At 34.4% G+C, this 15675-nt stretch overlaps 1 protein-coding gene across 3 annotated transcripts in view; it reads left to right on the forward strand.

Moving 5' to 3' along the window:
• Nucleotides 1-15675, forward strand: part of KCNU1 (potassium calcium-activated channel subfamily U member 1) — a 144954-nt gene that overhangs the window by 31564 nt on the left and 97715 nt on the right. For all 3 annotated transcript variants that reach the window (XR_008475938.2, XM_035270261.3, XM_054243837.2), the window contains exons 8-10: nt 1158-1328; nt 2563-2654; nt 4739-4849. Coding sequence is in view for 2 of the 3 variants with exons in the window: in XM_035270261.3 (XP_035126152.1) it covers nt 1158-1328; nt 2563-2654; nt 4739-4849 (374 nt within the window). In the remaining variant the exon portion in view is untranslated. The remainder of the gene's footprint in view (nt 1-1157; nt 1329-2562; nt 2655-4738; nt 4850-15675) is intronic.

The raw sequence follows: 15675 nt of genomic DNA on the forward strand, positions 1-15675 counted from the left end.
AAAACAATATGGGATTTTAGCTTAAAGGGAACCGTGCCAATAAGTACGAGTGATTTAAATCCGTGTGACTTAAATTTGTTTTTTTTTGTGTGATGTACTAGTCTTGGAAAATAGTGAAGACTCCAGAAGTCAGTGACTTTGCAACAATATCCACTATTGGCCATGAGAGTTAGAACAGAAATATAATCCCTTTCCTACTTCTGAGTGGAATATTATAGTAGTCCACACTCTTAACATACTCATTAAACTTAAGAAAGGGTCAGTGCTTGGCACGTCTCTTTTGAAAGGGAACAAATATCTGAGCAAACCACAGGGTTTCTAATTTCCATCCCGGTTCTTAACAACAAAACAAAAAACCTACTTCCCCTAGTCAGATATCTCCAAGATATTATCATCTTTTGTGCTAAATGGAAATGGAAAATATCTAGAAAATATGTGAGATGAAGAGGAAAAAAAGGTCTAAAAAGAGAAAACAAAAAAATAAATATTTTATTATAAACTATGTACATATATAAATGTATGTTATGTATAATTTATACTATATTATGTTATGTAATATTTTACATACATTTATAAGAAAATTACATATGATATAAATGTCTAAGTTACTTCATTTATCTAATATAAAGGGATAATCTGATAAATTTAGTTTTCTTGAAAGGTGAAGGCCCAAAGGAAAAATCAGAGGAAAATATTTTTAAATTTTTTTTAAATCACTGAAAGGACCATTATGCAAAGAAGGAAATTACCTGGAAAACCTGTTTATTTTTCCTTAGATACTAGCATTCTATGTGCTTAAGCTCACTGAAATGAAGTGCACATTTAAGTGCTTCTTTCCTTAATGGTAACCCTAATCTGGTTTAAAAGTGAGAATAGGTCATAATTGCTAAGTCTGAGATGACAGCCTTTGGAGTCCCCTGGCTCCTGGATACAATGCTTGTGCCCACTTGAAAAGAGAGCACAGGGGCATCTGTCCCCTGTGGAGCTTTTCAAATGCTGAGCTGGAGCCATAAGGCCCCTCAGATTTTGGCAGTGATCACAACTAAGGAAATCAAGACTTTACAGTTACTACCCATAATTTACAAACTCTTCCATTTATGGAAACTTTTCATAGCAACCTGAAAACCACCTTTCCTGATTCTCCTCTGTTTGGACAGGTGGAAAATTCTGGTGATCCCTGGCTCGAAGGTAGAAATTCACAGACTATATCATATTTTGAGTCAATTTACCTGGTCGTGATAACAGCATCAACTGTTGGCTTTGGAGATGTGGTACCCAAGACATACTTAGGACGGATCTGCATGATGATCTTTACCCTGGGGAGTTTGGTGAATAATATTTTTAATATATTTTGAATATAGCTTCATAAACCAGAAAACATTTGGTTAATGATAATCAATGAAGCAGTATAGGTTTAAGAGTGAAAGTTGCATTACTTTGGGAGAGTGTCAAGGGCAAATAAAAACATGCATAGATCCAAACTGCATCTCCTGGAACTCAGGATAAAATCGCTTGGTTGTCAAGGATGAAGGATGGTAGACAAAAGAAGCAGACTTTCCTTATTAGGCTCTACATTGATTTGAGCAAACCTATCTTCCTTCATAGTTTGCCCATAAAATTAGTCTTTCTTCAAAAAGGAAGGATACTTGAGATTTGATCTGAAGAAAATTCCATTTCTCTCGGCCCAAATGAGTAACCTTTCATCAAAACAGCATTTAACTTTAGAGATGTGAACATCTGTGCCTGACTTATGAATGTAGCAAAGGCAAAAGCCTCCTTTTCTTTTAGTGACTTTCATTTCAATTTCTTAAAAACTACAACAGAGGTCTCCACTTTTTTGATATCTACCCATCCACCGTCTCACATCTCTTCATTTTAGTCATTGTCTCTTAACCTTCCTCTGTCTCATATGCTCTAATTTTTCCAAGCCCCAGATAGAATAAAGTCAGAGGGAGAAGGGAAGTTAAAAGTGGTAAAAGGAGGGCCAAGTGTGATGGCTTGTGCCTGTAATCCCAGCATTTTGGGAGGCCAAGGCAGGTGGATCACCTGAGATCAGGAGTTCGAGACCAGCCTGGTCAACATGGATGAACCCTATCTCTACTAAAAATACAAAAATCAGCTGGGCATGGTGGTGGACACTTGTAGTCCTAGGCACTTGGGAGTCTGAGGCAGGAGAATCACTTGAACCTGGGAGGCTGAGTTTGCAGTGAGCCCAGATCTTGCTACTATGCTCCAGCCTGGGAGACAGACTGAGACACTGCTTCAAAAATGAAAACAAAAAAAAAGTGACAAAAGGATAAGACATGTGGGGAAGTCATCTTGCCACTTTTCTTTGCTTTCATCATTTTGAATGTAGAAAAGCCTTATATTAAATTTTAACAAAATCCAAAGGCTGATATAAGGAAGAAAAACAGGGTGAATGCTAACATGGTTAACATGCTATTATGTGCTCTTAGATGACAGAAAGTTTTATATACCCTCTTTGTCCTTTTTAATCTTGAAATTTTTGGAGTATCCATCAAAATAATGAGACCTAAGATTTTATTTATTGATCAATTTTAGATATTATTTGCAAACTTTATGCCTGAAATGGTGGAACTGTTTGCCAATAAGAGGAAATACACCAGTTCCTATAAAGCACTCAAAGGAAACAAGTAAGTCGTGTTTTAAGTGAAACTTCTACAGTTTGAGAAATTCTGTTAGCCACATATCTCGTTCTAGACATCTATTATCTGGCTTAGCTGTAGAACCCAAGTTAAATATACCAGTAACATCCTTCATTCACTAAAAAGAACTATGCTCAACTAAATACCATAAGAAAATGATGTTTGCTATTTGATACAAACCACTACATAGATGCTCATAAGAACACTAAGTCAACTAAAATTACAGATAATGCTGTAATTCGCTGTTAATAAATATTATTGACTATGGCACTATTTGTACATTCCTTATCACTAATGCTTCCCCTACAGCCATTACCAATTGTCTTACTTATTTTCCTCGTATGGGTAAGTTACAGGTAACTTTTTTTTTTCAGTTTTAACATTTTATTGGGTAAGTGATTTTAAAGGTAACAAAAATAGTGTCAAAACTACTACAGTACCTTTCCACAGCTATACCTTACAGACCCACATAAACCTTAACTTTACATCAGACTAAAGCCATGATTCCAATTTAAAATAATTAATTTAATTCCATTTTCTTAGCCAAAGCTCCACTGAACCATCTGGGGCTCATTTATAGATAAGAATGTGCCAGCATGATTAGAAGTTTCTACCCTCTCTCCTATAGCACCTCTTAGATGACTGATGTTTGTTTTCTTCTCCATGCCACAGCCATGTGTTCTCAGGAGGAAGATGGAATGGAGTTGTTTTTATAATATTTATTTTGTGGATTTATGTTACCTTAGTTTCCATTTGGCTTTGTTCCCATCTAAGACAAAAAGAATGAAATGGAGATCTTAAATTAGATGTGATCCTTTTTGAATTTTCGTTCCTGTCTGCTGTAATGAAAGAGGCATCATGGAGACAGACTCCTTTGAAGCAGCCTCTTATTACAGTTGGATGAAAACTATAACTGATCTAGGACTATAAAGGGAAAAAGAAAAATATGAGGAAATGAACAAAAATTAAATAATAAGAAGCAATGAATTTACCTAGATAAGCCAAAATCTGCCTTCATTTGCCTCAGGAAAGGCCTACGGGGCACATAGTAAACCAGGCAACAAGGTTTTGGAACTTTAACATTAAGTTAGGCTAAAGTCATGTTTTCAGTTTTCTTCAATGATTAATAGGAGAAAAATAGCTCCTTTAAATGCACTAAGCCTAAGAAAATTTTTCATGACAAAAACGATGTGCATAGAGTTCTGCACCTGACTTCAATATCTCTCCACTGGGCTCAAATTTTTGTAACTACTAGGTATTTGTACATGTGGAAAATAAGCTGAAACCACCCGGAATGTGTTGCTTTCTCAGCCATGGTACTTGGCTGTGGAAAAAATGATGAACTTTGCTGCTTCTCAAGAAAACAAACAACAGCAACAAAAACTCCATATCAGACAACCAAGAATCAAATGAAAAATGGAATGAAAAGTCTATTATAAGCTATAAATAAATGTGAAATATCTAGCAATAATGATAGTTACTCTTGCATTCTTAAAAAGCTAAGTGCAATTTAAATGTTTGGAGTCATATTCTACTTGAGATGAGATAAAAGACTATGGATATCTGATGTTTCTTTTGTATTGGAAATTCAGTCTTGGGCCAGGCGCGGTGGCTCACGCCTGTAATCCCAGCACTTTGGGAGGCCGAAGCGGGAGGATCACGAGGTCAAGAGAACGAGACCATCCTGGTCAACATGGTGAAACCCTGTCTCTACTAAAAATACAAAAAAAAAAAAAATAGCTGGGCATGGTGGCGCATGCCTGTAATCCCAGCTACTCAGGAGGCTGAGGCAGGAGAATTGCCTGAACCCAGGAGGTGGAGGTTGCGGTGAGCCAAGATCGTGCCATTGCACTCCAGCCTGGGTAACAAGAGCGAAACTCCATCTCAAAAAAAAAAAGAAAAAGAAAAAGAAAAGGAAATTCAGTCCTTAGTGTTTCTATGTTTAAAATATGGGTGATGCAGATACCACATTTACTGAAAACCAAGTTTCAGCTAATTGTCCAGCTCTAAGTGCTGACAGGAAAGTGTTTGTGTTTCTCAGATGATCCACCTCACCTGTTCTTGCTGTCTAGGTTCATTGTGGTCTGTGGAAACATCACTGTGGAAAGTGTGACCGCTTTCCTGAGGAATTTCCTCCAACTCAAGTCAGGAGAAATCAACACCGAAATTGTTTTCCTGGGAGAGTAAGTATATCTGTATGGCTCATGGTTCTAAATTAATACTTAAAATATATGTGAATATTTTTATTGCAAGAAAACTACCTTCACAATATTTATAGAACATTTAGGAATGAATCATAAACAAAAGGAAAAGGAATATCATGACCACAGCTAATCTCTGCAAATATTTTGCAATATATTTTGTCAGATGTTTTTCTGCATAGGTACTAGTATAATTTAAGTGATTATTATTTGGCATTTAGGTTACTCTACACATTATTATCAGACATGACTTCAATCTTCTGCAAAAGCCTGGTGCACTATAATTATTATTCTCTTAATTCTCAGAATTAGAAATGTGAAGCTCAAAGCAATGCAGAAATGATTGTTCTTGATGGCGTTTTTGTTCTAGTCAGTCTGTCTTTCCACTAGCAGAGTCTAAGTCAAATATTTTGTCAAGCACTGGGAAATACATGTTTAATAAAGAAAGATTGTAGGTACAGTTTAAGTATATAAAATGATTTCTTATGTTTTCATTTTATAATTTTCAATTTGGTGACATGGACTAATTTATGTTTTGACTGTTGGCTTTTCTTTTTGAAATTTCCCTTTTTTTCTTTCATCCCCTCCTTTTAGGTGAATTACCTGTTGCTTTATTGACTTTTCTACTCAATATATGTTGATGCTAGTCCTTTTGTGTTATATGTTACGCATGTTATTCTTTTTGCTTTTGCCTTTTATTTTTTATGCTTTTATTTTCTTACAGAAGTGTTTGGTTTGCAGCACTCCAGTCAGCTCATTCTTTTTGGCTCCTTGCTTTTAGGAAATTCTCTGTTTTAGAATTAAGTGCACATTCCTCTACCACTTTTGTGTTCCTAGTTGGTAATTTTTGGAATTTAAGATCCATGGAATTGCTTTTGCCTGAAGTGTAGAGAATTAACTTCTTTATTTTTCTCAAATTATTAATCATTTACCCAAATATCATTCACTAAGCCAGCCAGATTTGAAATGATATTTTAATCTTATGCAGGTTTGTATATGGATGGCCTCCATCTTCATGCAGTGTGTAGTTGGGCACTCTACTTTCACGTTATGACATGTTCAATTCACCATAAATTTGAGCCTTCATGTATGTAATAACCAATAGCAGTTTGAACCACTCTATGATGTTACTGCAAGCCAAGAATTCTGTTTAAGTAGCATCACTGTGCCCACCTTTCTAGCAATTTGTACATTATTTGAATTTTTTTGTTAGCAAACAGTAAAAACAAAAAGTGCTAAAACTAGGGATAAGAAACTAATTATTATAATCCAATTGAGATAGAGAGGAAATTATTAGATATGTGAGATGTTTTATCCACCTTTGCATTTTTATGGACTAACATGCATTATTGTATTTACTTAACCAAGATAATGAATAAAACATTTTAATGGTGAAAATGTAGAAAGTATCTATCTAGAATTTGTTAATTTCATCTATACTCTGATAACTCTGAAAATTTACATCCTTTATTAGGCATTCTTTGTGGCTTCTTGTATGTATACAACTAATTACCTTCTGGATATTTTAACTGTAGTATTATGAAGGCCCATCAAGCTCAACATTCTCAAAAGTGCACTCATAATCTTGTGTTCCCCTTTCCATCTCAAAGGCAAGTGAACAAAAATAAAAGAAGGAAGGCAAACAACATTTTCTATCCTAGTAAATTAGACTTGATTAATATATTTCCTTAAAACAGAAAACTGAGTGTCTCTGATACTCCTGTCTCCCTCAAACCTTATGTACAATTTCATCAATATCATTAATTTTGTTTCATATGTAAATCTTAATTCTATTTCTACCATTTTTTCTCCACTCTCACAACCCTATTCAGAGTGAAATCTTGTCCTCTCAAAATTTCTCTAAAGGTCACTTTATTGGTTTGTTCTTTGTGCTCTAAAGCTCTTCTTCTCCCTTGATGTGACCAGTTATTCCCATTCTTCGGCAGAGAGACATTCCCTATGCATTCTATCTAAAATGGTGTTCTCTAATTTCCTTCTAACTCATTACTCTGTTTTATTTCCTTTGAAGAAGTTATCACAATCTATAACTGTGGTAGAGTTTCCTTCAATGCAGCTGTTAACATGCCCTCCTTTTACTATATACTCATGCCCCTTCTCCCATTTAAATGTGAAGTCTCTTCTGCCTTTGAATCTGGGCTGACCTGTGGCTTGATTTGATAAACACAACACAGAAGATGAGATACTTTGCTACTTCAGGTCTAGCATTTAGGAGGATTAACAGTTCCAGCTTCCACTTAGAGCCCTGAGTCATCATGTAAAAAGCCATACTACTCTGCTGGAGAGAAGGCCCAGTCAACTGTCAGCTACTCTTCTCATATAGCTGAAGCAACAATTGTGTGTATAGCCACTTTGGACATTCCAGCTTCCTGTCAAGCTCCTGGATGAATGTTCCTATGTGGATGGCACTAGTCAACAATATATGGAACAGAAGAACAACCTGGCTGAGACCAGCCAACCTATAAAATCGTGAATATAGGATGTTATTGCTGCATAAGATCAATAATTTCTAGGATGATGTGTTTTGCAGAAATGGACAATTGATACAGCAAGTGGTACTAGAAGTGGGGTGCTACCACACCAAGAGCCAAAATGTGGACTTTTCCTTGAAACTGGTGGAGATAGAGACCAGAAGAATTGCATGGAGACTCAGTAAAGGCTGGAAAAGCAATGAGGAAATTACTGTTGGGTACTGGAGGAAGAGCAGCCCATGCATGGTATCATGGCAGAATGAAAAAAATGTCAAGAGGAAAAATGACCTCAGAGAGAAAAAAGTCAAATTTAGGGTGCAATTTATAACATTTGATTTCAAGGTCAAATTCAAGGATTCAAGCTGTAAGATCATTTGTTAAGACCTCAAAAAGATTTAAGGTGGTGACTTATAGAGGCTCTCAGTCAAGCAAAGGGGCAGCAAAGAAGCTTAAAGATGTTCTTCCCAGAAGCCTTACATCATCAAAGTGAAGAGAGATCTGTCTCCAAGGCATCATGGATCTGACTTTTAAAGCATGACATGAACCTGAATTAGGTTTATAGAATATTCTCAGTGCTTTAAACAAAAATTTTCTGATAGCAGTCCTACCAACTTGAAGTAAAGGGAAAGAAAGAGTTCAAAATGAAGAAAAAAAAGAGTTTCTGAGCCCAATTTAGCACACACAGGAATCAGGCAGAGAAAGCTACTCAAGCATAAACATAGGCCTTTGATTAAAAAAAGGAAAGGATGATGACTCAGGATCAGAGGACAGAGAAAAGGATTATGGACAATAGATTAACTCAGGAACACAGAACTGGGCCATAATTGCGAAACATTCTCTACCTCTAATAACATATGCTCAGATTTCAGAATTTCTGTGGACCCGTGATTTCTTGGTGCCCTCTATTACAACCCCCACTGCTTTTGATGGAGCTTGTCTATTACAATTTTCCTATCCTTGTTAGTGTCATCATGGTGTGTTGGCTGTTGTAGTGGGGGTAATCACTTATCCATTCAGTTCACAGGTCTTCACATCAGGACCAGGTGTGTTAAGGAGTTCCCATCCAGGTCTAGGTCTAATTTAGATGACAAGATCCTCTAGAGTTGATTCTCTAAAGACCTCAGAATACAGAGTAATCAAATTAGAACACAGGATTACTCACTTAAAACCACACAACTACATGGAAACTGAGCAAACTGCTCCTGAATGACTACTGGATAAATAGTGAAGTGAAGGCAGAAATAAAGGTGTTCTTTGAAACCAATGAAAATGAAGACACAATGTACCAGAATCTCTGGGACACATTTAAAGCAGTGTCAAGGGGGAAATTTATAGTACTAAATGCCCACATGAGAAGCAAGGAAAGATCTAAAATCGACACCTTAATATCACAATGAAAAGAACTAGAGGAGCAAGATCAAACAAACTCAAAAGCTAGCAGAAGACAAGATATAACTAAGATCAGAGCAGAACTGAAGAATGATAGAGACCCAAAAAGCCCTTCAAAAAATCAACAAATCCTGGAGATGGTTTTTTGAAAAGATCAACAAAATAGATAGACCACTAGAAGAGAAAGAAGAATCAAATAGATCAAATAAAAAATGATAAAGGGATATTACCACCAATTCCACAGAAATAAACTACCATCAGAAATTACTACAAACACCTCTATGCACATAAACCAGTAAATCTAGATGAATAAACTCCTGGACACTTACACCCTCCCAAGACTAAACCAGTAAGAAGCTGAATCCCTGAATAGATCAATAACAAGGTCTGAAGTTGAGGCAGCAATAAGTAGCCTACCAACCAAAAAAAAGTCCAGGACCAGATGGGTTCACAGCCGAATTCTACCAGAGGTACAAAGAGGAGCTGGTACCATTCCTTCTGAAACTATTTCAAACAATACAAAAAGAGGGAATCCTCACTAACTCATTTTATGAGAACATCATCATCTTGATATCAAAACCTGGCAGAGGTACAACTAAAAATGAAAATTTCAGGCCAATATCCATCATGAACATTGATGCAAAAATCTTCAATAAAATACTGGCAAACCGAATCCAACAGCATATCAAAAAGTTTATCCATCACGATCAACTTGGCTTCATCCCTGGGATGCAAGGCTGGTTCAACATGTGCAATTCTATAAACATAATTGATCACATAAACAGACAAAAACCACATGATTATCTCAATAGATGCAGAGAAGGCCTTTGACAAAAATCCAACAGCCCTTTATGCTAAAAACCCTCGATAAACTAGGTATCCATGTAACGTATCTCAAAATAATCATATGAAATGGTTATCCATTTATCATGATCATTTTTATGCTGAATCGTTAGTCCTTTTTTATCTGAATACAATATGATGTGATTCATGTGATTTGAACCTTTGTAAGGCATGTACAAGATTAAGTTTATTTCAGGTTAAAAAATCTACCAACTCAAAGTTAATGCCAAATTTTATTAAATTTACCTTAACAGTTAGCATTTTGTTCTATTTATCTCTTGCACCTCTGCTCTTCCTTCCTATTGCAAAGATTTTCTTCATGACAAAAAGCAAAAATGTTTTGGTATAAGTTTAAGGGGTACAAGTGCAGTTTTGTTACATGGAAACATGGTGCAGTGGTGAAGTCTTGGGTTTTAGTGTAAACATCACCTGAATAATGTACATTGTACCCATTGAGTAATTTCTTGTCTCCCACCCCCAAAATCTTAAAATTTCCCTTAAGTGCAGATCTACCAGTGACTAACTCTGTTGGGTGTTGCTTTTCCAAATGTAAAGATGCCTTTTGTTTTTTTTAATTCTTGAAGGACAATTTCACTGATACAGAGTTACAAGTTGGCAGTTTATTTACTTAAAAACCATGAAATATTATTCCATTTATTTCTGATTTCTGTTGTTGCTGTTAAGAAGTCTGTTGAATTACCTTGTTAAAAGAGCTATCTGTTTTAAAGATCATACATTTGACTTAAAATGGATATGTGTTATACTTTTCCTATATGTGTATAGGTTTGAATTTCTATTAATTTATCACAGTTAGGATGCATAAACCTCCCTGAGTCTCTGTATTGGTGTGTTTGATCATTTCTCGAGGATTCTCAATTATTTTAATTATTTCTTCAAATATTGCTTGTGTCACCTTTTTGTTTCTCCTTTTCTCCTGGGATTCCAATTCCAGGTTAATGCTGCTAGTCTTTTTCTTTTTTATTGTTCCAGTTATATATCCTGAATTTTTTTTTCTTTATTTTATTTTAAGACAAGGTCTCACTCTGTCACCCAGGCTGGAGTGCACTGGCATGATCTCGGCTCACTGCAATCTCCACCTCCCAGTTTCAAGTAACTTTCCTGCCTCAGCCTCCCTAGTAACTGGGATTAGAGACGCCTGCCACTAAGCCCTGCCAATTTTTGCATTTTTAGTAGACACAGGGTTTCACCTTGTTGGCCAGGCTGGTCTCAAACTTCTGACCTGAAGTGATCCACCCGCCTCGGCCTCCTGAAGTGCTGGGATTACAGGTGTGAGCCGCCGCACCCGGCCAAATGTCATGAATTTCTTACCCTCTCTTTTGAACTTATCTTCTCTCTTTTTATATCTCTGTGTTGCATTCTGGACAATTTATTTTGACCTGGATTCCAGAACCTTAGCTCTTTTTATGTATTTAATCTACATATAAACCCATCTATTACATTTTCAACTTCAGTTATTATATTATTTAATTCTAGAATTTACATTTGATTCTTTTTCAAAAAAATTAACTTTTATTTTGATCTCAGGGGTACAGGTGCAGGTTTGTTATGTAGGTAAACTTGTGTCATAGGGTTTGTTGTACAGATTATTTCATCACCCAGGTATTAACCTCAGTACCCAGTAGTTATTTTTAATTCTTTATCTAACTCGCTTGTTTTTATTTATTTATTTATTGCATTTCTATACTTACCATTTGTTTATTTCAACAAAATAAGCATAATTATACTGTAGCTAGTGTCCATAATTAAATGGCTCATGCTGGATGTTACACATACCATCTTGTTTTCTTTGTGTGCCTATTGTCTTACATTATGCACACTGATTCCTGTATTGCACAATTATACATGGAAACACTGTGAACTTAGAAAGATGATGTTACCTTCTTCCAGAGAGAGTATTTTTTTACTTTTGTGAAGTAAAACAGGGTAATTCTGCCTCAGGACCATCTTAATCAAGCACAATGCTTGAAACTCTCTTTACTTCCCGGGTGACAAACTTAGAATGACAGCCATTTAAGAGCTAGAGTATTCCATTTTACCATTCTTCTTTGCTTCTACGCTTTTGTTATGGCAGCTTATATTTTGGAAGAGATATCAAACCCTTCATTTTGTATGTCAGGGGAACTGCACTTTTTTGTCTTTTGACGTGTGTAACCAACAAACGTTATCTCAGTTTGGTAGCTGTGTCTTCTGAATTATGAAATGTCTTCATGCGAAGAAAATTGGTCTTCACTCGATTTCTCTCAGACTTTGGCCTGATAATTCTTCATTGTCTGCTTATATCATGGATGATTTCTTAGGAGACATTTTTAATATTTCATTCAGCTTTTTAATATATCCTCAGTTGGGAGTTGGCTTAAGTTACCTAATTTATTATTTTTGAAAGTATAAACTCTCGGTCTGTTAATATTTTGTGTATGCAAACATGCACAGAGCTCTCACTTGTCCACATATGCTGACGGTCCTACATCACATACTGAATGCAAAGTGTTCTAAGGAAAAAGAGGAAGTTTCACTCCAAAGGATTGATAACTTCAGAGTATTTGAAAATATTGCAGTTGGTAGTGGACCATATGATAAACGTGTCTTGAGTCCGTTGTAGAGACTTGACTTTAAGAAAGGTAATTTTCTCTGTGTCAGTTCTGATTGTTGGAGTACTGTGAGTAGAGGGATGACATGATTCTTCATCAGTAATGAGAATTGCAAATCTCTTCTTCCTGTTGATAATTTATTTGCCTTTTTACTGAATATTGCAGGTTTTTGTGATATTTAAAAGTTTCTGATATTATTACAATCAAATATTGAACATTTTCTATTATATTAAATCACTTCTTGTTTTTTGTTTAGAAAATATTTCCCTATCCCAGTGTAAAATATGTTGGACTACATTTCCTACTAAGATTTAGTTTTCTTCTTTAATTGGTTTACACATAAGCACATTTTGGTTATTTATGTTACTACTTATTTTTAATAATGTAAGCACCAATGCATAAACTCACCACCAAGATGAAATTTAGGACAATAACCCATATCTAACTGTATGATCCTCTCCATATTTCAACCTACTGTCAATTTTTTTAATATCACTACCATTCTTTCTTACTCCTATGTTTTATTAAATCTATATACACATCCAAAATGTGCGTATTACTTTAGACATGTTAAACTTTATAGAGGGAATACCATACCAGTGTAATATTTGGGGGTTAGGTTTTATTCACTTTATATTATATTAGTAAGATGCTTTCATATTTTTGAGTGTTGCTGTAGTTAATTAGTTTTTCTTGTTAGTAATATTCATTTTCCTCAGTTCCACACTTCTTTTGTGTGATTGGGTTTATCTCTAAATTTTGCAGTTAAAAATAATTTTGTTATCAACGTGCTTGTACGTGTGTGTGCTTAATAGTGTTAAGTATGTGAATGTTCGCTTTTAGGCATTTTTTCCAAGTCATTGCACCATTTGCAAGCCTTTCAGAAATGTGTAAGAGACTTCACATATCTATATATCTACATTCTTTCTAAAAATTGGTATGGTTTTTTTTTTTTAATCTTTGCAATAAAATCAATGTAAAATGGAACCTTCTTGTGGTTTTGATTTCTATGCCCTTTATCACTACAGATGTAGAGCTTCACCACATTTATTAGTCATACATCTTTTCTCTTTCCATGACATACTAATTCATGTGTTTTGCCTATTTATTTTTTTACTTAACTATTTAGTGTGGTTTTTGTTATTTAATTTCAGGAATGTGTAATATGTTATTTACACCAATTCTTAGTCAGTTGTGGGAATTGCAATTTCTTCTTCCAGTTTATAATTTGCCTTTTTACTGACTACGTCTTTTGATACTATTATTATAGCCAAATATTGAATATTTTCTATTATATTAAAGCACTTCTTGTCTTTGTTTAGAAACTCTTTCCCCATTCCATTGTTTAAAATATGTTGAACTACATTTCCTACCAATAATTTTAAATTATTGTTTTTGTCATTTAAATCTCTAATTCATTTAGAATTTTTTGTAGAGTAAGATACATTTCTAAAGTTTTTACATTATTCAATACAAATATAATTATTTTGTCAATGTCAGTTATTGAAAAACCTTTCTCTCTCCTCACTAATCTGGCATGCCACCACTATGAATAGTGTACTTTCTATTTTATATAGAAATTGTACATATTAATCTTGTAATTAATTTTGTATATTGATCTTTTTTCTAACCACATAAACTTTATCTTTTTGTAGTAATATTAAGGGTTTCCATGTAAATCATTATATTTATAATTAATTGTACGATTATTTATATTTGGGTTATTATAATTATTTACATTACATTAATTTAGGTTTTTTATTATCTTTATAATAAATATAAATCAAGATGTACAACTCTGTGTAAACCTTCATCAATTTCTCTATACCTGTATTAGTGCTATAGTCTTTTAATTACTTTATAGTTAGTCCTATATATCTACAGGGCAAGTCTTTTTAACTTTCATTTTGTTTTTTGATGGTTGATAAGCTCTCCTTGGCCCTTTATATTTTATATAAATTTTTAAATTATTTTATCATGCATATTATTTTATTATGGAAAACTGCAGAAATTTAATGAAAATCTAATCAAAACTTTAGATGCAGCATTGATTACTTTAGGCTACTAACTCTTTCCAACTTTTACTATACTGGAGTTATTCATTTCTTTAGTTCTAATTTAGTACCCCTTAAAAATCTGGTATAATTTCTCAAATAGAGAGCTTACTAAATTTTATTTCTAGGTACTTGATATTTTCTGATATTAGTGAAAGTAATATCTTCCAGTTGGGTTTACTAGTTTTTATACAGGAAAACTACAACTTTTATACAGGAAAAACACAACTAAATTTTGCATATTAGTTTTTATATCTAACCACATAAATTTTATTTTTTTCTGTAGTAATATTAGGGGTTTCCATGTAAATAATTATATTTATATTATTTTTATAATTATATTTGGATAATTATTCTTATAATTATGTACATTGAAAATTTATTTTTATTTTATCTTTAAAGTAAAATAAAATAAATCTTTATAAATCAAGATTTACAATCTTTATAAATCAATCTTTAAAATAAAATAAAGAACATTATACACATATGGATTGGAAAGAAGGAAATAAACTATCTTTATCTGAAATAATATGATTGCTGAGACATGAAATATAATGTTGAAATAAAACAGTGATGATATCTTTTCTTCTCATTTAAAAAACCTTTAATTCTTTTATTAAAGATAAGTTTTTATTTTAAAGATATTTGTTGGGTTCAAATTTTTTTTTTCTTTTTTCTTCTTTTCTTTATTTTTTTATTGCATTTTAGGTTTGGGGGTACATGTGAAGAACATGCAAGATAGTTGCATTGGTACACACACGGCAGTGTGATTTGCTGCCTTCCTCCCCTTCACCTATATCTGGCATTTCTCCCCATGCTATCTCTCCCCAACTCCCCACCCCCCGCTGTCCCTCCCCTATTGCCCCCCAACTGACCCCAGTGTGTAGTGCTCCTCTCCCTGTGTCCATGTGTTATCATTGTTCAACTCCTGCCTATAAGTGAGAACATGCAGTATTTCATTTTCTCTTCTTGTGTCAGTTTGCTGAGAGTGATGTTCTCCAGGTTCATCCATGTCCCTACAAAGGACATGAACTCATCATTTTTGATTGCTGCATAATATTCCATGGTATATATGTGCCACATTTTCCCAGTCCAGTCTATCATCGATGGGCATTTGGGTTGATTCCAGGTCTTTGCTATTGTAAACAGTGCTGCAATGAACATTTGTGTGCATGTGTCCTTATAGTAGAACGATTTATAGTCCTTTGGATATATACCCAGTAATGGGATTGCTGGGTCAAATGGAATTTCTATTTCTAGGTTCTTGAGGAATTGCCACACTGTTTCCCTCAGTGGTTGAACTAATATACACTCCCACCAGCAGTGTAAAAGTGTTCCTATTTCTCCACATCCTCTCCAGCATCTGCTGTCTCCACGTTTTAATGATTGCCATTCTAACTGGCGTGAGATGGTATCTCAATGTG

The sequence above is a fragment of the Callithrix jacchus genome, chromosome 13 (assembly GCF_049354715.1).
Source record: "Callithrix jacchus isolate 240 chromosome 13, calJac240_pri, whole genome shotgun sequence".
Classification (NCBI taxonomy): Eukaryota; Metazoa; Chordata; class Mammalia; order Primates; family Cebidae; genus Callithrix; species Callithrix jacchus.